The 24,968-nt window shown below is 48.9% G+C and overlaps 1 protein-coding gene and 1 non-coding gene across 7 annotated transcripts in view; both read right to left on the bottom strand.

Annotated features, from left to right (window-relative positions):
• CSGALNACT1 (chondroitin sulfate N-acetylgalactosaminyltransferase 1) overlaps positions 1 to 24,968 on the bottom strand; it is a 338,995-nt gene that overhangs the window by 58,056 nt on the left and 255,971 nt on the right. For all 6 annotated transcript variants that reach the window (XM_027529738.1, XM_027529737.1, XM_027529736.1 and 3 more), the window contains one exon: positions 23,925 to 24,791. In XM_027529738.1, the coding sequence (XP_027385539.1) occupies positions 23,925 to 24,534 (610 nt within the window). In that variant the 5' untranslated portion in view covers positions 24,535 to 24,791. The remainder of the gene's footprint in view (positions 1 to 23,924; positions 24,792 to 24,968) is intronic.
• LOC113885097 lies at positions 6,257 to 6,421 on the bottom strand. Its single transcript, XR_003509138.1, has one exon. It is a non-coding gene; the product is annotated as a U1 spliceosomal RNA (small nuclear RNA).

The raw sequence follows: 24,968 nt of genomic DNA, 5'->3' as shown, positions 1-24,968 counted from the left end.
ACAAAGAGGAACATTATCAAATAATACAGGCATCATTCCAACAGGAAGATATAATGACCCTAAACGCATATGCACCGAACAACAGAGCCACAAAATGCGGAGGGCAAAAACCAAGAAAGCTGAAAACAGAAATCAACAATTCCACAATCATGGTTGGAGACTTTGGTCCTCTCGTCAGCAACTTACTGAACCACTAGACACAAATCAGAAAGGATGCGGAAGAAGTGAACAACAGAGTCAACCAACAGGATCTGACCAATATGTGCAGAATACTCCACCCAACAAAAGCATGACACATGTATTTTTGAAGCCCATGGAACTTTCAGCAAGATAGACTATATCTTGGGCCATAAACAAACCAACAGTCTGAAAAGAAATGAAATTATATAGGATGTGTTCTCTGATCATAATGAAATCAAAGGAGAAATGAGTAACAGAAAGACAAGGAAATCTCTATAAACACTCAGAAATCAAACAACATGCTCCTAAGTAATCCATGGGCTAAAAAGGGTGTCTCAAAGAGAGTAAAACAAAATACAGTCAATTAAATAGTTGAGTGTTATAGGATATCTACCAAGAATAATTATTTTGAAATTGATTTTCACTCATGTGTTTCTGAGAGCATTACGTGGGCCTGTTACCTGTTAAGCTGCCCCTAATTCAAAATGAAAGTATGAGTAAGGGCCTGGCATGCTGCAGGGGCCTGTAAATACCTGTGGAGTGAATCAGTGCTTGGCTTTCTCTCTGTGGACAGAGAGGCAGGGCGCCAGAGCCAGGGCACCTGGGTTCAAGCACCAGCCGTGTAATTCTGGGCAGATGACTGCAGCTTTCTTTGCCCCTGTGTCCTTGCTTGCAAAAATGCATGATTGCAATAAAGACCGTCTCCCAGGGTCCTCGTGAGGACTGAAGTACATATACAGCAGTTAATACACAAAGCCCTTGAAGTGCATGAATGTGAGCCAGAATATTATTTGGGGAGAAGGAAAGGAAGAAGAACGACTTCAGTTCCCCCCAGATGAAGGTCACGTGCTGGTTACAGAGCGAAGGTCAAACAGGTTTCATAATATTCCACCTGGAGAATCACAATTTCCAGAGACCCACTCCCGGACAGGCACGGCCTTGAGAACTGCCTGTGAGGCTGTCTCAGCTCTAGGGCTGGCGTCTCCATCAGGGCGGCAGCTCATGTCTGCACCTGCTCGCCGGCATCCTCCAGGGGCTGCCCTGGTCCCGGCCCCCGAGATCCTGATCCAATGAGTGTGGCCGGGACACCCCAAGAGACTTCACGGTGCAGCGGAGGCCAGGAAGCATGCCTTAGAGACTGCAGTCCCATCGCCTCCACACTCGGGGGTTCCCACACCCTGCGAGGCCATCGCCGGAGCCCAGCACCCTGCTGCAGAACGGTTCTAGTAGGTGAGGGAAGACCTTCTCCACCCTGAAGCACTCTGATGCCTCACTCTGAACGGCACCAGGAAAGGAGCATTCCGGCTGCAGAGGCCTGGTATGACAGAGGTTCCGTCCTTCAGAGGCCTGCCATGAGCGTGAACGCCTATGAACAAGCCTGAGACCAAAGGAGCCTCCCACCCTCGACACCTACTGTCCTTAAAAGGGCCGTGCAGGGTGCTGTGTACCAGTAAGGGTCTCGAGATGCCCCGTTTTCCCCATTTGATAAAATCCACTTTAAGGGACACTTCCCTGGCAGTCCAGTGCCTAAGACTTCACCTTCCTAATGCAGGGGTTGTTGGTTCGATCCCTGGTCAGGCAGCTAAGATCCCACATGCCCCGTGGCCAAAAAAAAAAAATCCAAAACATAAACAACAGAAAAAATGCTGCAACAAATTCGATAAAGATTTTCAAAATAGTCCACATTAAAATTAGGCTTTGAAACAGAGAAGAGTGAGAGAGTTCTCCTCATCCAGCTGGGCAGCCACATCCATGGGTGACCCGTGAAGGGGGCTGGAAAGGAACAGCTAGGGAAATTGGCAGAAAAGCAGAACGTGGTACCTGGAAAGCCAAGGAATGGAGGCGTTTTCAATGGACAGAGTTGGCATTCACAAGCCTCAACAACTACAGTTGAGACGTGAGTGAGGGTGAAGACAGAATTAGTGAGAAAACCAAAGTATCCCGATCTTGCAATACAGGAAGAATGGAAGAAAGAGAAGAAATCCAGCTGCATCAGATTAGTAACAGTGACAAATCCAGAGGCCAGCGTGCGGGCGCCCGGACAGCTGGCCCACACGCCACCCTGACCACCGGGCTCTCAGCGCAACAGTCTGCACCCCACAGTGGTGCCTTCTCTGTTTCAAAGCCTAATTCATCACAAGCACTTAATAGAGTCCTGAGAGCAAGAGCATTTACTTCAGTGTTTTGCTCTTTAATGTGAGGAATATTATTGACAATCTCATTTCAGGAGTCATTTCCAGGTGGGGCTTCCCTTGTAGCTCAGTCGGTAAAGTATGTGCCTGTAGTCCAGGAGACCCGGGTTCGATCCCTGAGTTGGGAAGATCCCCTGGGGAAGGAAATGGCAACCCACTCCAGTATCCTTGCCTGGAAAATCTCATGGACAGAGGAGTCTGGTGGGGGTCGCAAAGAGTCAGGCACGACTGAGCAACTAACACTTAACTTCCGGGTGGGGCAGTGGTAAAGAATCTGCCTGCCAATGCAGGAGACACAGGAGACGCAGATGTAATCCCTGAGTCAGGAAGATTCCCTGAGGAGGAAATGGCAACCCACTCCAGTATTCCTGCCTGGAGAATCCCACAGACAGAGGAGCCTGGTGGGCTACAGTCCACAGGGTCGCAGAGTCAGACACGACCAAGGGACTAAGCACAAACAAGTGCACACATGCAAAACGCTCTACTGACACCCCTTCAGGTTCCCAGATACCAAAGAAGACCAACAGCAGCAGCTGAATTTTGTCCTCCAAAAATTCACAGGCTAACCAACCCGAGCACCTCAGAAGGTGCTGTTTAGAGACACGAGCTCTAAAGAGGTGAGCGTGTCCCTGTGAGGCTGTTAGGGGGTCCTAATCCAATCTGACTGGTTCCCTTATATGATGAGGAGGTCAGGACACAGAGAGGCATGAGGGATACACGTTTGCAGGGAAGAGCACAGGAGGATACAGTAGGGGCAGCCGTCTGCAGGCCAGTGATAAAGTGCTGGGACGGAAATAAACCTGCCCACACCTTGATCCTGGACTTCCAGGCTCCACTGATGGTACCTGCCCTGCAGTCCCGGGACCAGTGATGGCCACCATCAGTCACACAGGACCCACTTCCCCGAGGATATCGTGCATGTGCACAAGGGTGTGTACTTGTTCAGGAAATCTAATTGGAGAACTTACAATTTTCTAAAAAAATGAGCTTCATATAGTTTAGACATGAGAAAGACACAATATAGATCCTTCTACCCCCACCCCAAACACACACACGTGCGTGCACACGCACACACAGGCATGCACACGGGCCGCCCAGAATCTGCCCACCTCCGTTGACAGCAACGCGTCCCCTGGATGCTCAGACTCAAGTCTCCAGCATCAACCCCGACTCCCTGATCTTGCTCATCCATCCACTGGCAAACATGCTTACTCCATTCTCAAAACATGCCCAGCATCCGACCACTGCCAAGCATCTCCCCTGTCCCCATACTGGTCCAGCCACACAACCTGTGCACGCTCTCTGTAACAGCCCTGGAGAGGTCACCCAGCTTCTATCAGCTCCACGGTCTGCTCCCAACACAGCACCCAAAATCACCCTTCCAAAATTTAAGTCAGATCATGTTACCCCCCTCAACTGAAAACCAGCCTGGATCTCCCATTTCACTGAGGCATGTAAAGTAAGTCCCCACAATGGTCCATGAGATATGCAGCGCCCTGGCCACCCACAGCTGGCTCCATCTCCCGTCTCTTCCCCAACAGCTCTGTCCAGCCCACACTGTCCCCATGTCGGGCACGGGGCAGGCTCCAGGCCGAGCCAGTGCCCCACCTCTCCTCTCTGGATCCTCCCCCCGCCCCCTGAGGTGTATGAAGGCCCAGCTCCCTCACCTTCTCCACATTTCTGTCCACCTGTCACGCCCCAGCACGACCTCATCTGATCACTGTATTTCAGACTGAAGTGTTCTCCCCAGAAGCCCTCCACTTGTGTGTGCACGTTAGTTGCTCAGTTTTGTCCAATGTTTTGTGACCCGCCAGGCTCCTCTGTGCATGGGATTCTCCAGGTAAGAATATTGGAACGGATTTTCCTGACCCAGGGACTGAACCCAGGTTCTGCCTCATTGCAGGCAGACTCTTGACCATCTGAGCCACAGTGCCTTTATTTCCCTGATAAAGGAACCCATCTTTCCTCTTGCTGTGTGATCTGCTCCTTCAGATTTATATTTACTCTCTTCCCCAATTGGAATGCAAACTCCATGAGCTGTGCTCTGTCTGGGTTTGCACTTCGGGCTCCCAGTGCCCGGGATGGTGCCCGGAGGAGCAGGAGCTGAGAGGCTGCTGCTGCTAACGCCCATGTGACTGCCTCGGGATTCACCACACGTCCTTTCAGGACGCCGAGGGTGAAGAGGCATCCTTTCACCGTTACTCCTGGGGAAGAAAGTTAACCTACATTCAGACGCCAACTCACACTTCCACATGACGCTTCCTTTCTGAAGGATTATCTCATTTCTTTTTCCTCCTCAAGTTGACAACTCTGAAGAGCTTAAATTTTATTCCTGAAAGCTTGTGCTTTAAGATTTACTCGCGATCTGCCCCCAGAAACTTATATATCGGGTTAATATTTGAAAAGCACTACGAAATCAACTATATCCTAAAATACAGTATTGCTTTAGAAAGACAAACAATTTCACTCCAACCAACACCCCCAAAGAGGTGACCATTCCACCTCCCAGCGGTAGCTGTGGGTCCAGAAAGAAAAGGATGCATTTCCTTTATTTCTGCTCCTGCTCGGTCCCACTGGTCCGGGGTCCCAAGAGCACTGGACATTCAGTTTCTGTCATGGGAGTGAGGACACGGTCCCCCCACCCCACCAAGGCAGGAGGGACCACCACATGCCAAGGTCACGACAGAGTCTGCACCAAGTTCAAAGGCGGGACAAGGGAGTCTGGGGCCAGAGAAACAAGCATCTAAATCGCAGTTAACATGATGAGTGGAGTCAGTAAGAATGATGGGTGAAATCTCAGACAAGAAAAATAGGCGGGCATTGAAGGACTCCACTACTCGTAAACGTCAGCAGGCTCGAAGTCACAGCGCTAACAAAGGAGCCTGCAGCTTCCGCCCCAGGGCGTGGTCCTCGTCTGCCGCTCGGAGTTCTCAGCACAGAAATGCTTTTTCACACGCCAACCGCGAGACCCTTCCCCTGCCTCTATCTCCCGAGAGGATTCTCATCAGGAAGACACTACAGGGATCGCAAAATCATTGCACTCCAGCCACAGGAGGCTTGGGGCTTGAGAATGGAACACGGCGGTCCCAAGGCAGGAACAAGAAAGAAGGAAAACTCACATCCTAAGATGTGCTGAAATAAATGCGAATACGGATAGTCACCCCAGGTTCAAAATTCTCTACATTATACACTTCCCAAGAGACACTCTCTTACATCAACAGACACATGCACAAAACTACGATTAGTCTGCTTAATACAGACACTGAAAAATGACCGCCGACAACCACAATATTAACACTGGGTTAGAACCGAACTCTAATTTCATGAGAAGAACTTTTCAAAACTTTTAACTTTGCATATATTAAATGGCATTTTGGACATGAGTCAAGAAAGGAAGATGAACTTACCACAACTGTGGTGTCTTAGGGAAGGTTAATTATAATTCAGGAGAGTGTAAGAAGCCAGGGAAGGAGTCTAAAAAATGTCTGGGGCTATAAAAATGCCTCCCCCAGGCCCACCAACAAATAACAAAATAGTAGTAATAATTAACACTTACTGTGCCGGGGATGCTATAAAAGCTTTATCTGTATGAACCCATATATCCTTGTGACAATCCCACGAGGTATTAGTAATGTCCACTTGGTGGCTCAGAGGTAAACAATCTTGCCTGTAGTGCAGGAGACCTGGGTTTGATCCCTGGGTCAGGAAGATCCCCCAGAGAAGGGAATGGCTACTCACTCCAGTATTCTTGCCTGGAGAATCCCATGGATGAGGAGCCTGGTGAGCTACAGTCTATGGGGTCGCAAAGAGTCGGACACGACTGAGCGACTTCCACTCACTCACTGTGCAGACAGACTGAGTGGAAGTCACTCTTTCTCTATTTACAGGGCGAAGAGCACACGCAGTCCCCTCTACCACAAAGCGTGCAGCCGAGTCTCCCACAACTGGGGGACTCACTGGGGTCAGCACAACCAAACTGTCATGGATAAACCTCAGGCCCTGGGAAAGCCAGCTTCGTGCTCACGGCATCTCCCGTGCCAGTTAGCTAAACGGCTCAGCTGAGATCTAAATCCGGGCAGCCTGGCTCCCAAGCCAAACTCATGAAAGAAGCCCGCAGAAGGATGGGATAGTCTTATACATGTCCCCATCTGGGACACTGTGGAAAATGTATGCTGGCCTCCGCCCTGGTTCCCGGGGACCCTTGGGATGTCCTGGGTGACAGGAGTGTCTTTTGTTCTGTTGAGGTGACTCTGGGTGGGCTGCGGCTTGGGGGCTGGTCACTGGAAAGACAGAGTCATGACTAGAAGCTTGGAGTTTTCAGCCCCACCGCACGTTCTCTGGAGAAGGGCTGGGAGTGGAGTTAACGATCCTTCAGGCCTGAGTGATGACACCTCCATAAAGATCCCAAAGGCATGGGGCTTCAGAGAGCAGCCAGGTCAGTGAACAGGTGGAGACGCTGGGGGGGTGGGACCCGGAGAGACCAGGGAGCTCCCGTCTCCCCACATGCCTGCTCTACAGATGGCTCCGACCTGGATGCTCATCAGCAACCTCCATTGCACCCTTTCATAATAAACCAGCAATTGAGTAAAATGTCTCTCTGAGTTCTGTGAGCTGCTCTAGGAAATTACCTGAACCCAGAAGGGGCCGTTGGAACTTCCAGCCTATGGCTGGTTGGTCACAAGCACATGTGATAACCTGAGGTTTGAAGTCAGGGAAGAGGGCAGTCTTGTGGGACTGAGCCCTTTACACCCGTGGAATCCGATGTACCTCCAGGTAGAAGGTATCAGAACTGAGCTGAACTGCAGGACACCCAGCTGGTGTTGGAGAAGTGCCTACTGGATGAGTGGGGAAGACACACACACACACACACACACACACACAAACTGTAACTGGTGCAGAGCTCTTTTACCTGCCCATGAATCACAGCAGAATGGGAGGGTTTGCACTTTACATAGACCAAGATTGTAAAAACTAATTATATGCAGTTGTGATTGCAAATATGTCCAAGAAAAGACACTGGCTCCCCTTTCAAGGGCAGAAAATGCATCTCCTACAGGTGAAGCACAGAGACGAGCGACGGGGGCCAGGTCACCGGAGACAGGTTAACAGCAGAGAGAACACCGTGAAGCGGAGGGTAAGGGGTCCCCAGAAGAGGAGGAAGACAGACCATGGGCGTGGACTAGGATGGTTACTGCAAGAGAAATGCCAAACGCACATTAAATTAGCTTTCTACTTTAAAGACTCAAACACACAGAGATACAGACGAATAAAAGCGTCACATGAAATCATCACTGTCATTTACTGAATAGTAAGTACAGTGCTTCTTTGTATGTTCCAACCTTAAATTCCTAGTCACTCTCTCAGACAAAAAAAATCAAATGAGCAAAACTTGACTCATCAGACTGCAGAGCCACCCTCTTCTCCGTTTCAAAGGAAGCTTTCTCCTTGCTCCTGTGCAGGCCAATCCCTCTTCCTGTGCCGCCATGCATTCATGTCTTCATTCAACGAACATGTACCAGACACTCCACTTAAGTGTCAGGGCTACCAAGGGATACGAGAAGCGGTCCCTCAGCTCAGGCTAGCGAGGGATGCAGAAAGCTTAGCCATCACGGGACACAAGTCCCGTGAAGGAGGAGGAGATGGGGTTGGCGCCAAATACCCCATCTTGGGTTTTCACCAGCTCCCTCGACAAATTCATCTTTCTCTAACCCTGTGAAGGAGTCAAGGATGTCCTTGGGAGTCCAGTGGTTAAGAATGTACCTTCCAATTCAGGGGACATGAGTTCGATCCTTTGTCCGGGAAGATTCCACAGGCCGAGGGGCAACTAACCTGAGCACCACACCTGCTGAAGTACAAGCACCCCAGAGCCCATGCTCTGTAACGAGAAGCCTGGGCACAGAAATGAGAGCACAGCCTACCAGCCCCAACTAGAGAAAAGACTGCAGCAGCAAAGACCCAGCCCAGCCAAAAATAAACAAACAAAACTTTAAAAGGAATGACCCATTCATTGAAAAAGGAGTTGAGTACCTCTGCTTTTAAACTTAAACCAAACAGAACCTCTCCCCTTCTATCTTCTTGCTAGGAACCTTTCACTGGGGAAGCAAAGCCGAGCTGTCGTCTCTCAGCTGTGGTGACTCACTGACAGTTTCCAGCCCTACCAGTTCTACCCGAAGCCTCACTCTGCAACTTGAATGGCAACAACAGGCGCGAAATTCTGCTCCAAGCTCAGAAAATGACCCATCGCCTCCCTGGACTAATTACTGCCTGGGCCAGCTGCCTTCATGGGCCATCTGCTCTCTTGATGTCCCCAAATATCTCTCACTTCTGGAACCGCGGGTGAGAGCTGAGAGCATCCAGCAGCCAGTCCTGACCAACAAACAGCCCTGCTCGCCCATGTGACTTCCCAGCCCCTCTTGAATCAGCACACGGAACAGTCCCGATTTAGGCAGCTAAATATATGGCGCATTGTGCAGACCGAGCTGCAGATGGGAAGCCACATATGCGAGGCTGCTGCAGCTCACACTGACTTTCACAAGACCTATTTTTGGAGAAGAAGGGAAAGGGGAGAGACAGGCTTTTAAAAAAGGCACCATCAACGGTAGGGTCTTTTTACAAGAGGAGGAAAAAGAGGTGCCTTGTTCTCCTCTTTCTTGACATTTGAAGCCCCCATTCCTCTTAGAGAAGTCCCGGGAGGGCTTTAAGGAAAGTTAGAAAGCAGAGTTAGATGCCGCAGGGACCAGGAGTCAGGCAGACAGCATCAGAGCTTCGGGACATCAGTGGGACGCAAGCTCCGCCAAACTGCTGTTTAGGGGCCAAGGATCCAGGGCCAGAGTCCTGCAGAGCTGATGAGGGTGACCGCACGGCTGTCTGCTGGGTCCTGCCCCCAGCCAGACACCTGCCACCCATCATGATGAGGGAGGACACAAAGAAGCTGTGCTCAGGCCTCTTCCAAGAGGCTGGTCATCGCCTTCCTAAGAATGACCCTCACCTCTGCAGGCTGGCAGCCTCCTCCAGCCCTGTTACTGAGGCTCAAGACTGCTCAAGACCGAGAACATGACCTACAATGTTATTTTTCTCGTCTGAGTCTCCAGAAGCAGGACAGAAATGCATGGACACCACCACCCTGGATTCAGCATCTGTCCCAAACATCAGATTCGGTCACTTTGTGGAGATCAGACGCTACTTTCCTTTTTAATCATGTCAACATCATTCAGGCGCTGCTATATCCTTTTGCAAAGTATAAGAGCAACAGATTATCGTGTCTGGAAACACAGCATCACCTATAATTCCACCACTTGCAAACAAAACTATAAATACTTTGATACAGTATTTTCATCCTCTTAATTTTTATAGTTAGATGAAAACTTTATCAGTACTTTCACAGCTAAAATTACAGTTTTTCCCATGACACAGTTGTCCCATTCTATTAGTAGTTAATAAATGATTTTTGGTTTCTTTACAATAGAATACACTATGCAAAATGCCAGGCTGGGTGAATCACAAGCTGTAATCAAGACTGCTGGGTGAAGTATCAACAACCTGAGAAATGCAGATGATACCACTCTAATGGCAGAAAGCAAAGAGGAACTAAAGAGCCTCTTGATGAAGGTGAAAGAGAAGAGTGAAACAGCTTAAAATTCAACATTCAAAAAATGAAGATCTTGGCATCCAGTCCCACCACTTCATGGCAAATAGATGGGGAAACAATGGAAACAGTGACAGACTTTATTTTCTTGGGCTCCAAAATCACTGCAGATGGTGACTGCAGCCATGAAATTAAGAGACACTTGCTCCTTGGAAGCAGAGCTATGACAAACGTAGACAGCATACTAAAAAGCAGAGACATCACTTTGCTGACAAAGGTTCAGATAGTCAAAGCTATGGTTTTTCCAGTGGTCATGTACAGATGTGACAGTTGGACCATAAAGAAAGCTGAGCACCGAAGAACTGATGCTTTTGAACTGTGGTGTTGGAGAAGACTCTTGAAAGTCCCTTGGACTGCAAGGAGATCCAACCAGTCAATCCTAAAGGAAATCAACCCTGAATATTCATTGGAGGACTGACGCTGAAGCTGAAGCTCCAATACTTTGGCCACCTGAGGTGAAGAGCTGATTCACTGGAAAAGACTCTGATGCTGGGAAAGACTGAGGGCAAGAGGAGAAGGGGCGACAGAGGATGAGATGCTTGGACGGCATCACAAGATCTGGGAGATAGTGAAGGACAGGGAAGCCTGGTGTGCTGCAGTCCATGGGGCTGCAAATAGTCAGACACGACTTAGTGATGTAACAACAACGTGATTTTACCAGTCTCCTACTCTCAGGCATTTGGGTTGTTTCTATTTTTTTTCACTATTACAAGCATTTCTGCGGTGAACCTTCTCGATGTAAACATTGACGGGCATTTTGAGAACAAGTCTTCAGAAATGAAAATACTGGGAAAAGGTATGAACATTTTAGCGGCTCTTGTCAGAAACTGCCTTACAGAATGGCTGCATCCATTTATATTCACATTACTAGGTATAAATGTTCATTTCACCCTACCAATGTCATGGACTGCCATTTTTATTATGGCAATTTAATATTCAATTTTTAATTTTTATCTACTTCTCACTTTTGCATGTGATTTTCAGGCATCCATGTCTCTTCTTTATGATCTGTTCGTATCTTTTGCCCATTTATCTTTCATAGTATTTGTCTGGACTTAAAAGTTTAAGCAAGAACTGCTATCAGGCTCATTGTACCTTGAGCCATATAAAGTAGGGTCTGTTTAGATCTCACTCTGAGCATTTGATGTATGCCTCTCTGTTATTCACTCATCTGCAAAGGACATGACTGATTCTGAATAAATTTGGCACATAATTGAAGGGTATGAGACATACTTTTATATTCACACACTTTATGTGAGGCCACACACAGTCTGCTATTTTTCATGAATTCCAGGGCCGTTGAGTTTGTGGGTAGAGATTCCTGAGATGAATGATTTCATTAAATATGGAGAGAAGGTCAAGCATACGCCATACTATTAATAAACTCTACATATTCAAAAGTTGAGGAGGTTCAACCATGAACTTGAAAATGAATAAAAAGCTCAAACTATTGCCTTTTGGGAACATTGGCAACTAGTGAGACTCTCTTAGGAAATGGCCGGAAATTCATAGGATTTCAGTAACAAAATATTACCTACATGAGAACTGTGGGGGCTCCTTTCAGAGACGCCCACAGCCCTCATCCTAAGGTCTGCCAGCACAGCCCCTGGGGCCATGCCCAATGCACAGTAGACATTCAATAAATGTCTGTTGAATAAACACCTATCCCCGGGTGCCGAAAAAGGTCCATCTATTTAAAGCTATAGTTTTTCCAGGAGTCATGAACGAATGTGAGAGTTGGACCATAAAGAAGGCTGAATGCCAAAGAACTGATGCTTTTGAGCTATGGGACTCTTGAGAGTCCCTTGGACTGTAAGGAGATCAAACCAGTCCATCCTAAAGGAAATTAGTCCTGAATGTTCATTGGAAGGACTGATGCTGAAGCTGAAACTCCGGCTGGCCACCTGATGTGAGGAACCAATGCATTAGAAAAGATCCTGATGCTGGGAAAGACTGAAGGCAGGAAGAGAAGGGGATGACAGAGGATGAGACGGTTGGATGGCATCACCGACTCGATGGACATAAGTTTGAGCAAACTCTGGGAGGTGGTGAAGGACAGGGAAGCCTGGCGTGCTACAGTCATGGGGTCGCAAAGAGTCAGACACGACTGAGTGACTGAAGAACAAAGGGTGCCAACCCCTCCTGCCTGATTCGGATCACATCTCCCGCCTCTCCCCTGTGTCCAGCTGACTCCTGCACCTCATCCCTGTTGAGCCCCTGAACTCTGCACCACCTGCTCTGCATGGCCACCCTGCCATATGCTGCCAAGCCTCTGCAGGTCCTGACACCCGTTGGACTGGGTTTTGCCCTCAAAGCTTTTGTCCCTTCAACAGCAGCAGGAGGCCCAGCTGTGTTGTGTCCTCACATCTGGCCCACCCTGCAGCCAAGCTCCTAGCCCTCTGCCAATGGTCACCGACCAGCGATGGCACGCAGGCTTTTGGTTCTTATGCTTGAATGCTTGGCCTCGGGCTAATGACAGTGTGTTTGGAAGACGATTTCCAAACTGGAAACTCATCATTCAGGCAGTCAGTTGACTACGGTCAGAAACATGTAAACAAGAATTCTTTGTATTTCTGTCTGTTGAATTAATCTTATAGTAAAAGTAAGATATAGGTCTTCATTCTTCCAGCCTCTGCCCACTTCCCCATCCAGTCTCTGCCAGTATTGGTGTCTCATATAAGAAAGACATGATTTAGCACTTACATAAAGGGGAAAGAGGTCTGACATCAATAAATACCACTGCTGCCTAAAATCCCTTTTGAAAAAGTGTGATGTTAAGTATGTTCCTGGAAGCGTGTTCACTACACACCCTGGAGAAATGCCTACGGAAAAGCCCAGGGGACTTCCTGATGGTCCACTGCACGCCATCCTCCGTACTTCCACTCAGGGGCAAGGGTTCGATCCCTGCTTGGGGACCGAAGAAACTGCTGCCTCGCAGCATGGCCAGAAAAAAAAAACAAGCCCAGGATTCTATTGCTGTTGTTGTTCAGTCGCTAAGCTTTTGGTTGGACCCCAAAGCTACCACCTGCCAATGTACTGAGCCCTATCCTGCCCTCCTGTTCCATGGCTGCAGCCTTGATGCAGGAGTCTTCGCCACCTCAACTATTTTTAAAGCTTTTTCATTAATCTCCCAGCCTTTGCATTTTTTTGAGGACAGAGATTATATCATATTTATTTTTAAGTAGCTTTACTGAGATGTAATTCACATACCAAACAATTCAGTGTTTCAACTTTACAAGTCACCCTTTTTTTTTTTTTTCACTGTATTTACAGAGTTTTGCAACCACTCAGTTCAGTTCAGTTCAGTCGATCAGCCGTGTCCGACTCTTTGTGACCCCATGAATCGCAGCATGCCAGGCCTCCCTGTCCATCACCAACTCCCGGAGTTTACTCAGACTAACGTCCAACTAGTCAGTGATGCCATCCAGCCATCTCATCCTCTGTCGTCCCCTTCTCCTCCTGCCCCCAATCCCTCCCAGCATCAGAGTCTTTTCCAATGAGTCAACTCTTCGCATGAGGTGGCCAAAGTACTGGAGTTTTCAGCTTTAGCATCATTCCTTCCAAAGAAATCCCAGGGCTGATCTCCTTCAGAATGGACTGGTTGGATCTCCTTGCAGTCCAAGGGACACTCAAGAGTCTTCTCCAACACCACAGTTAAAAAGCATCAATTCTTCAGTGCTCAGCCTTCTTCACAGTCCAACTCTCACATCCACACCTGACTACTGGAAAAACCATAGCCTTGACTAGATGGACCTTTGTTGGCAAAGTAATGTCTCTGCTTTTCAATATGCTATCTAGGTTGGTCATAACTTTCCTTCCAAGGAGTAACGGTCTTTTAATTTCATGGCTGCAGTCACCATCTGTAGTGATTTTGGAGCCCCCAAAAATAAAGTCTGACACTGTTTCCACTGTTTCCCCATCTATTTCCCATGAAGTGATGGGACCAGATGCCATGATCTTCGTTTTCTGAATGTTGAGCTTTAAGCCAACTTTTTCACTCTCCACTTTCACCTTCATCAAGAGGCTTTTTAGTTCCTCTTCACTTTCTGCCCTAAGGGTGGTGTCATCTGCATATCTGAGGTTATTGATATTTCTCCCAGCAATCTTGATTCCAGCTTGTGTTTCTTCCAGCCCAGCGTTTCTCATGATATACTCTGCGTATAAGTTAAATAAGCAGGGTGACAATATACAGCCTTGACGCACTCCTTTTCCTATTTGGAACCAGTCTGTTGTTCCATGTCCAGTTCTAACGATTGCTTCCTGACCTGCATACAGATTTCTCAAGAGGCAGGTCAGGTGGTCTGGTATTCCCAACTCTTTCAGAATTTTCCAGTTTATTGTGATCCACACAGTCAAAGGCTTTGGCATAGTCAATAAAGCAGAAATAGATGTTTTTCTGGAACTCTCTTGCTTTTTCCATGATCCAGCAGATGTTGGCAATTTGATGTCTGGTTCCTCTGCCTTTTCTTTTTTTTTTTTTGCTTTTTTTTTTTTTTAATTTATTTATTTTTTATTTTTATTTTTTTAAATTTTATTTTATTTTTAAACTTTACAATATTGTGTTAGTTTTGCCAAATATCGAAATGAATCCGCCACAGGTATACATGTGTTTCCCATCCTGAACCCTCCTCCCTCCTCCCTCCCCATACCCTCCCTCTGGGTCGTCCCAGTGCACCAGCCCCAGGCATCCAGTATCGCGCATCGAACCTGGACTGGCAACTCGTTTCATACATGATATTATACATGTTTCAATGCCATTCTCCCAAATCTTCCCACCCTCTCCCTCTCCCACAGAGTCCATAAGACTGATCTATACATCAGTGTCTCTTTTGCTGTCTCGTACACAGGGTTATTGTTACCATCTTTCTAAATTCCATATATATGCGTTAGTATACTGTATTGGTGTTTTTCTTTCTGGCTTACTTCACTCTGTATAATAGGCTCCAGTCTCATCCACCTCATTAGAACTGATTCAAATGTATTCTTTCTAATGGCTGAGTAATACTCCATTGTGTATATGTACCACAGCTTTCTTATCCATTCATCTGCTGATGGACATCTAGGTTGCTTCCATGTCCTGGCTATTATAAACAGTGCTGCGATGAACATTGGGGTACACGTGTCTCTTTCCCTTCTGGTTTCCTCAGTGTGTATGCCCAGCAGTGGGATTGCTGGATCATAAGGCAGTTCTATTTCCAGTTTTTTAAGGAATCTCCACACTGTTCTCCATAGTGGCTGTACTAGTTTGCATTCCCACCAACAGTGTAAGAGGGTTCCCTTTTCTCCACACCCTCTCCAGCATTTATTGCTTGTAGACTTTTGGATCGCAGCCATTCTGACTGGCGTGAAATGGTACCTCATAGTGGTTTTGATTTGCATTTCTCTGATAATGAGTGATGTTGAGCATCTTTTCATGTGTTTGTTAGCCATCTGTATGTCTTCTTTGGAGAAATGTCTATTTAGTTCTTTGGCCCATTTTTTGATTGGGTCATTTATTTTTCTGGAGTTGAGCTGTAGGAGTTGCTTGTATATTTTTGAGATTAGTTGCTTGTCAGTTGCTTCATTTGCTACTATTTTCTCCCGTTCTGAAGGCTGACTTTTCACCTTGCTAATAGTTTCCTTTGTTGTGCAGAAGCTTTTAAGTTTAATTAGGTCCCATTTGTTTATTTTTGCTTTTATTTCCAATATTCTGGGAGGTGGGTCATAAAGGATCCTGCTGTGATGTATGTCGGAGAGTGTTTTGCCTATGTTCTCCTCTAGGAGTTTTATAGTTTCTGGTCTTATGTTGAGATCTTTAATCCATTTTGAGTTTATTTTTGTGTATGGTGTTAGAAAGTGTGTATTCTTCACAGAGCTAGAACAAATAATTTCACAATTTGTATGGAAATACAAAAACACCTCGAATAGCCAAAGCTATCTTGAGAAAGAAGAATGGAACTGGAGGAATCAACCTACCTGACTTCAGGCTCTATTACAAAGCCACAGTTATCAAGACAGTATGGTACTGGCACAAAGACAGAAATATTGATCAATGGAACAAAATAGAAAGCCCAGAGATAAATCCACGCACATATGGACACCTTATCTTTGACAAAGGAGGCAAGAATATACAATAGATTAAAGACAATCTCTTTAACTAGTGGTGCTGGGAAAACTGGTCAACCACTTGTAAAAGAATGAAACTAGAACACTTCCTCTGCCTTTTCTAAAACCAGCTTGAACATCAGGAAGTTCACGGTTCACGTATTGCTGAAGCCTGGCTTGGAGAATTTTGAGCATTACTTTACTAGCATGTGAGATGAGTGCAATTGTGCAGTAGTTTGAGCATTCTTTGGCATTGCCTTTCTTTGGGATTGGAATGAAAATGGACCTTTTCCAGTCCTGTGGCCACTGCTGAGTTTCCCAAATTTGCAACCACTGCTGCTGCCGCTAAGTCGCTTCAGTCGTGTCTGACTCTGTGCGACCCCAGAGACGGCAGCCCACCAGGCTCCCCCGTCCCTGGGATTCTCCAGGCAAGAACACTGGAGTGGGTTGCCATTTCCTTCTCCAATGCATGAAAGTGAAAAGTGAAAGTGAAGTCGCTCAGTCGTGCCTGACTCCCAGTGACCACATAGACTGCAGCCCACCAGGCTTCTCCATCCATGGGATTTTCCAAGCAAGAGTACTTAAGTGGGGTGCCATTGCCTTCTCTGTTGCAACCACTACCACCATCTAATTTTGGAGTGCTTCATTGCACTAAAAGGAAACCTTGTAGCTATATTAGCAGTCACTCCTCACCTCTCTCCCCACCCACCCACCGGAGGTCCTAGGCAACCAGCAATCTACTTCCTGTCGCTACAGACTTGCCTCTTCTGGACATCTCAGGTAAGTGGATCACACAATATGTGGTCTTCTGTATGTGGAGTCTCTTCACTCAGCATCATGTTTTCAAGGGACGTACGCTTTGCAGTGTAGATCAGTCGTTTGTTTCTTTCTGTGGCAAGTAATTTTGCACGGAAGTCATTTGGTGTGCATCAGTCCGTCTAAAGGTGGACATCTGGGTTGTTCCCACCATCCGGCTGTCATGAATATCTGTATCCAAGTTTCTGTGTGAACATACATTCTACTTTCTCTCGAGTCATACCTTTAAGCAGAACCACTGGGTCATGCAGAAACTGTTTCCCACGTTGAGGAACTGCCAAACTATTTCCCAAACTCTCAGCCCTCTCGAATATCCCCTCTACCCTGCTATCATAGTGACCAGGCTAGCCACAATTAAAAATGGTCAATAATGGCACACGCCCTGTAGGGTAAACTAGAAACCCTGAAATGCACATAAACCCGTGATGATCTTGGTACTAATTTTCAGGGTCACCATCTTGCCACACCTCCTCCCACCCAGAGCTACATCCTCTTACTGAATACTCCAGCATCCCGCCTGCAGATCCCCGAACATCCTAGGGTTCACACGCCTCCAGGTTCTGCCTTCGTCTCTCCCGCTGTGCAGAGCAGCCCCCCGGCCTGAGCCTTCTCTGTGAAGACCTTGCTGACCCTGCGGTGGGCTGGGCCAGTCTCTCCCCTGGACCACTTTAAGGTGTGACTCTGCTGTCATCACCTGCAAGGGGCAGGGGTAGTGTGTGTGACTCTGGCTGCCCCCAGCATGGATGACGCTGGCACATGGGCCCCCCAGTGAATGAACAGACTGAACATCCAAGCCTTCAGAAACCTCAGAGCTTAACTCTCCTATTATCCATCTAGCCCTCTACTTAAGAAGCTATGACACTTTGTGGGACTTCCCTGGTGGTCCAGGGATTAAGAATCTGCCTTCTAATGCAGAGGACTCAGGCTTGATCCCTGGTCAGGGAACTAAGATCCCACACACCATGGAGCAACTCAGCCCACGCACCACAACTGAAGAGGCTGCGTGCTGCAACGGAAGACCGCGCACGACGCGATGGAGAGCCGGTGCGTCACAAACAAAGCTCAACGCAGCCACACAGACGCAAGAAACAGACATTCGAAAGGAGGCTCTGACACTCCCGGCCACACCTAACCCACCACCTCCTCCTGGAATCTCATTTCCCCTCCACTCTGTCCTCTACCATCAGCGTCCTCCCCACAAACACCCACATCTCCAGATTGTGTTTTCCAGACCAACTGATAAGCCAGTGGAACCTCCAAGGATGGAAAGTCTGTTCCTTCCCTTCATCTACATTCACAGCAAAGATGGGGTTGAGGGCAGAAGGAGAGCCAGGCAGGACGCAGGCCAGCGTTTCCACGATGGAGCCACTCCCCTTGGGGTCCAGCCCTCCTGCACCTCAGTTCCTTCAGCTCCTTTAAGGAGGATGAAGCCACCAGGGCCAAGGTTCAGCACCCTGGCAGCCCACCTCCCCATGCACCCCTGCCCACCTCTGATCAGCAGCCCCAGTGGAAGCAGACAGATACGGATGAGAAATGCTTTACAGACCCCAGGGACTGCTGATACTCTAAGCAAAGCATAAAAGGTAATCTCAGCACTGCCCCCCAAAAGCTCCCATCCTTGAGAGAATCAGATAGAGCCTGACTAGTGATGCAGGAAACTCTGGCTGCTGCTGACAGAGACATTTACAATGTAAAGGAACCGGGGTGGGGGGTTTGGGGGGGCGGTGCTCTCTACAAAAGGGCTGTGTTCAAGGGTGTATGTGCAGGTACTTCCCTGGTGGTACAGTGGATAAGACTCCACCTACCAATGCAGGGGACACAGGTTCAATCCCTAGTCCAGGAAGATCCCACATGGGATCCCGTGGCAACTAAGCCCATGCACCACAACGACTGAGCCAGCCCTCTAGAGCCCACACTCCACAGGAGGAGAAGCCCCTGGAATGAGAAGCCCGCAAACTGCAAGCTCTCCATCCTGTCCTGCCTGCAGCCACCTCCGTGAACCATCTGCTCATCCCCCCACACCCCACCCACCGCACAGAATCCCTCCTCTTCCTAATTTCTGCATCAAGACCCCCAGAGGCCCCCCAAGCACCCGGAAATGCACCTGAACACCTGTCTTACCTTTCCTCCCCAAGGCATACCAAGCACCATGGCCTCAAGCACCCAGCCCTCCAGACACCCGGCCCTGGGACCTGGCTTGACTTGTCTAGCAAAGCTTAGCATCGTGGTCCTCAGGGCATCCCTGGAGGTTAAGCTGAGGCATCAACAAAGGATGCAGAACACTCAGGATCCTCACTCTGCCTCAGCCTCCTGGGAACCAGCCCCTCCCCAGTCTTGGCTGCAGAGCACAGGAGATCACTGCGCAGCAGCCACTAAAGTTTTGGAGCCACTTCCACATCCGCTTGTTTTAAAACGGGTCTCAGGGCACCATCAAAAGCTTCACTTTCTCGTGACTTTTGGCTCAGCTCCATCTCACCCTAAAATCAAATCTTGCGGCATCTGACCCACTCTTGCTTCCACTAACCCTAGAAAAGCTGGAGCAAGTGAGCTGCCCAGGCTGGTTCAGAACCATCCCACGGAGAAGGCAGACACAGCACCTCACACAGGACTCACATTATCCAGTGTTTAGATGGTTACAATAATAATTCAGGAGACTACATTGTTTTCCTAAAAGAAATCAATCCTGAATACTTATTGGAAGGACTGATGCTGAAGCTCCAATACTCTGGCCACTCAATGAGAAGATCTGACTCACTAGAAGAGACCTGATGCTGGGAAAGATTGAAGGCAGGAGGAGAAGGGGACGACAGAGGATGAGATGGTTGGATGGCATCACCGACTTGATGGACATGAGTTTGAACAAGCTCCAGGAGATGGTGAAGGATAGGGAAGCCTGGTGCGCTACAGTCCATGGGGTCGCAACAAGTCGGACACAACTGAGTGACCAGACAACAACAAATTGTTTTATGGCTGCAGATGCCAGAGCTCTATTTAAAATATGCCATCAAAGCCAAAAGTCGTGCCACTCAGACCTGAACAGGAGGTGCTAAGCCACAAAGGGCAGTGTTCTGTTCACTTGAGATAAATGGTTGGGTTTCCGAATGCGCAGGATCTGATCATGTTTTTCTCCTTTATCTTCTTTTCCCAGATGGTTGTACCAAAGATTCATGCTATTATATGAGAATCCAATGCAAAAATCAGTGCCAGAAGAAACATCTGGAAATAGGGGTCAACATCGCTTCCTCTATCTTTTAGAGATAGATAATAATTCAGTCAGCGTGGATAACAAATTAGACGGTCATCAGCAGGCGTTCCCCTCCGCAGGTTTCACGGAACTGCAGGAAGTGGCCACGGTCAGAGAAGACTGTCCGAATCCCTCCTTTCCAGACAGCAGGATCCGGAGGACTGGGGCACCCCTCATGAACAGTCCCTCAGCAAAGCCAAGAGGAACAAAGCTGAAGCTGTGCTTTGTATTTGCAGGAGGTGGGGCCGGGTGGGCCTTGGGGGACATGAAACTCGGCCTCTGACTGAAGGACAAGGAGACCCAGCTGCTGGGAGGTGTGGGGTCTGGACCAGGGTTGCCCAGCCCACCCTGGCATCATGCCTCCTGCCCCAGGGCTGGCTTTTAAGTTGACACAACCATTATCATCCGGAAGCATTCTCAGACTTTCATTATTCCTCGTCTGAACACAAAGAACCCCCAGCCTTATCACAGGAATTCAGGGTTCAGCCAACCCGTGACCCTCGTGTGGAGCCCTACAAGCGTGTGGAGCCCAGGTCTGCCCAGGGACTCCCACTCAACTGCCTGCTGACACCCAAACACAAAAGGGTCCAAAGTTAGGCTAACAAACCAAACATGTTATCTTAGAGACAGACTTCATCCTTACAAGGTTCTGTCGCTTGTTCTGATTACCATGGAAAGTGAAAGTGTGAAAGTGTTAGTCATTCAGCCTGATGCTTTGTGACCCCATAAACTGTAGTCTGTCAAGCTCCTCTGTCCACGGGATTCTCCAGGCAAGAACACTAGAGTGGGGTGCCATTCCCTTCTCCAGGGGATCGTCCCGACCCAAGGATTGAACCCGGGTGTCCCCCACTGTGGGCAGGTTCTGTACCATCTGAGCCACCAGGGGAGCTGCAAACTTCCAGTTTACAAACCTAAACATGTTATCGCAAAGACAGACTTAATCCTTACAAGGTTCTGTCACTTGTTTTAATTACTATAGAAAAAGATTTCAAATCAGACCCTTTCTCTTCCCTTCTTTCTCCCTGCCTAGGTGTAGATCAAAGAATCATGAACCAGGATTGCAAAGACCTTCATATGTAACTCAGTCCAGCCACCTCTCTGATGACAGAGTCATCAGTTACAACCTCCCAGCTATCCAGCTGATGACAGAATCCTTGTAGAGAAGGAAACCCCACTTTGTTCAGAAACGTCTCTGTCTGACAGTTATTCCTTGCACTGGATTTAACTCTGCCTTCCTGCAGTTCCTGGCCACTGGAATCTTTTGTTGACACCCATTTACTGAGAAAGTAAAAACTGCCTCCATAGTCTTTTGTGATAAGAATGAAAAAGTGGTATCAACTATGTGTACGACAATCGTACGAAATAGCTGAGTAGACTTTCCCCAAGTTTGGAAGGCGTGTGTGGACCGACCTGCCTTCGCACGCAGGGTGTTGCCCACATGGGGCAGCGTGACAAGCGGTCTCTGAGAAGAAGTCAGTCACGCCACATCAGCTCAGGGACAAGAGGTCCGGGTCTCTCCTGACAGAGAACCACAGGCCTTACACTTCAGATACTGTGCACAGAAAAGCAGAGATGTCAAACACGAATGCAGATTAAAACCACAAGGGTGAACATGCCCCAGTGCAGGCGCGGACCTGTAATCAAGTTCTTTTGAAACGGTTTTGTGTGAGGGGCAACCAGGAGTTCCTTTTAAAGGATGTTTAATGATTTTCCCTGGAAGTCGGCTAGGCAAATAACAGTTGTGGAAATGTTTTATAAGCTCTCAAGCTCCCTAAAAATGAGAGGCTACAGCCTCACGATATTTTAAACACTTACCGAATGCTCACCCTGTGATTACTAGCTTCCCGGTGTGCTGAGCCTTTTAATACCTCAGAATAAATAAGTCAAAAAAATCCTGACACCTATGGATGAAAAATGGACACTTGTCATCTGCCTCTACAAGGATGACATCTGCTCCTCGTGACCAGCAGCAACCTTCTTCCAAAATGTGTTGCTTCACAGACCCCCTTCACCCAAATCACATACATCCTGACCTCCACCCCACTTCTTGGGGCTTATCCTCAGAGGTGTCTGAGATGCTGTCCCTGGCTAAAGTCCTCATTTTGCACCCAAATAAAATTTAATTCACAATTCTCAGGTTATGCTTTTTTTTTTCAGTAAACACATCAAAAGCTTGGTCTTGTGTAAGATTTCTTTACCGAGCTCCAGGTATATGAAAAGAGATAATATATCAAAACTGCATTAGCTTACAGTTCACCTGTAAAGGGAAAAACGGTAAGACTGGAAGGCGTCCAAAGAGAACAGGCATGAGGAGCAGAGGGAGGGTTTCTGATAAGACTAAAGGCAGTTTGTCCTGCCTGCAGGTGGACGAGATGGTCATTACAGAACCCAGTAGGGAGCATGATGAGTGGACAAGCCACGTGTTTGGGAAGTAGGTCCTATTCAGAAACAGGAGGAAAAGCTGGGCAACCTCAAAGGCAGCTCCTCTCCCAAATTATCAGCTGATTTTTGAATCGGTAACAATGGAAAAGTCAGTGAGAAGAGCCTGCAAGAAACTTCCAAGATGAGACAGCTTTCTTCTAAAACTGGCACAAACGCAAGTTAATACAAGGTTGCTCTACATCCATGAAGAAAAGAGCCATTCACTCTCAGCTTCCAGGTGCTCTGACGACCCACAGTGTGACCCAGTGGTTAAGGACCCAGATGCTGGAATCAGAATTCTGGGTTCACACCCCACTGTCACTTGGTAAGGGAGCAATTTTAGGTGATTTACTTAATCTGAGCCTCCATCCCCTCACCCCCTCCAAGGGGTCACTGTAAGTGTAAACTTGCTAAAACAGAGCTGCTGCTGCTGCTGCTGCTGCTGCTGCTACTGCTAAGTCGCTTCAGTCATGTCTGACTCTGTGCAACCCCATAGACGGCAGCCCACCAGGCTCCCCCGTCCCTGGGATTCTCCAGGCAAGAGTGAGGTGGGGTGCCATTTCCTTCTCCAAAACAGAGCTAGACCAGCCTGGCGCACGTTAGTTATTATTGTTCTGTGACCTGATGAAAGGACCCTGTCTCCAGAAGTGCCTGTAAGAAGTCATAAAACGAAAACTGCCTGTCACACTCAAAACCGCTCTCGGCTAAGCTGCCATAAAACCAGTCTAAGATGGTACAAACGGGTCTAAACCAATCTAAACTGGTCTAAGCCAGTTCAAATGGGTCTAAGCCATTTCCACCTGGTCTCAGCTGGTTCAAACTGGCCTCAACCAGGTCAAACCGGTCTGAGGCTTTTTATACTGGTCTAAGCAAGTCTCAGCCAGTTCAAACAGGTCTAAACCAGCCTCAGAGGCTTTTTAAACTGGTCTAGTTTCAGCCAGCTCAAACAGGTCTAAACCAGTGTCAGAGGCTTTTTAAGTTGGTCTAAACAAGTTTCAGCCGGTTCAAACCAGTCTGAACTGGTCTAAATCGGTCCGGGCCTGGGCTCATGGTGGATTTGTGCTTGCTTCAGTCAACAGTACTGTCAGTCTGTTCCTGGCGGTGCTGCCTGGTCAGCTTCCCCTCAGCTTCCTTTGTTCCCTCCTTGACTCTGCACCTTCCCTGGCCACGCTGAGTCGTCTTGCAGGTCACAGCCACTGTGGTCCCTCGTCCTTAAAGCGGCTCACACAAAGCCGTCTGTCTCATCCCCAAAGCCACCGCAGACCTCCGCAGCCCGGCCCTGCCTGGACCGGGACCCCGGGCCCCTCCCACCACTTCCCACCCCCGTGGCGAGCCGGCCAACCTTCGATGAAGTCCGAGGCCGTGTAGGGCCGCTGGTCCGGGCTGCTCTCAGCGGGGCTGTTCAGGGCCTCCACAGCCGACTGGATGGCCTCCACCAGCTCGTCCCGCTTGTCTTTGCGCACGGGCTTCTCCTCGGGGTGGCGGGTCAGGCCGGTCTCCAGCTGGTACACCTTGTGCAGCGTGAAGCTGTCGAAGGGCACGGCGGCGTACTCGGTGGCCTGCTTGACGCCGGCGTGCACCTCCGCCCTGTCCACCTGCGAGCGCAGGAAGGCCAGCAGGTCGGCCTGGGCCCTGCCCGGGGCGCCCGCGGGCTCCCCCGCCAGCTGCTGCGCGGCCCTCAGCTGCTCGCTCCGCTCTTGCAGCTCCTCCTGCAGCTGCGCGATCTGCCTCTTGAGGCTCCCGACGTGGTCGCGGTGACGCTCCTCCCAGCCGAGCGCCGCCGCCTGGGAGCCGGCCCTGCCCGTGGGGCTGTTGGCCCTGGGCAGCCCCTGGCGCTCATCATCGCCCCTCGGCGTGCAGGCCAGCATGTAGAGGACAGACGCCGCGCAGCAGAGAAGCACGAGCAAGACCACCACCCGGGAGGCCCAGGCGAGCAGCCCCCGGCGCAGCATCCTGGCTCAGGAGTCGGCCATGCGGCCCCGGCCCGCAGGGGTGTCCCCAGACTACACCTCCGGAAGCACGCGTGCGAGGGCCCCCGAGCCGCTCTCATCCATTCCTGTCTACACCGCCACGCCTCGTCGCTGGGAAGCCACCACCATGCGCAGCACTTTCCTGACTTCCGAAGGACGGACGTGGGGGCAGAGGCAGCAAGTCGGGGAAACCATCCAAGTCGTCAGGCTCATTCCCATCGTAACCTTCCAGAGGGGATCTGGGGAGAGACAGAGGGCAATAACACTCACTCAAGACGATAACCTCCTTGTGTTCACCATGAGGGCCAATAATCAATATGCAGTGGGGTTTATGGAAAATACTGGGAACTCCCGGGCAGTTCAGTGTTAGGACTGCTACACTCTCACTGCCCTAGAGCCGGGTTCAGTCCCTGGGC

Source organism: Bos indicus x Bos taurus, chromosome 27 (genome assembly GCF_003369695.1).
Source record: "Bos indicus x Bos taurus breed Angus x Brahman F1 hybrid chromosome 27, Bos_hybrid_MaternalHap_v2.0, whole genome shotgun sequence".
Classification (NCBI taxonomy): domain Eukaryota; kingdom Metazoa; phylum Chordata; class Mammalia; order Artiodactyla; family Bovidae; genus Bos; species Bos indicus x Bos taurus.
The sequence above is the reverse complement of the archived record's forward strand: the minus strand, read 5'-3'. Positions and strand labels throughout refer to the sequence as shown.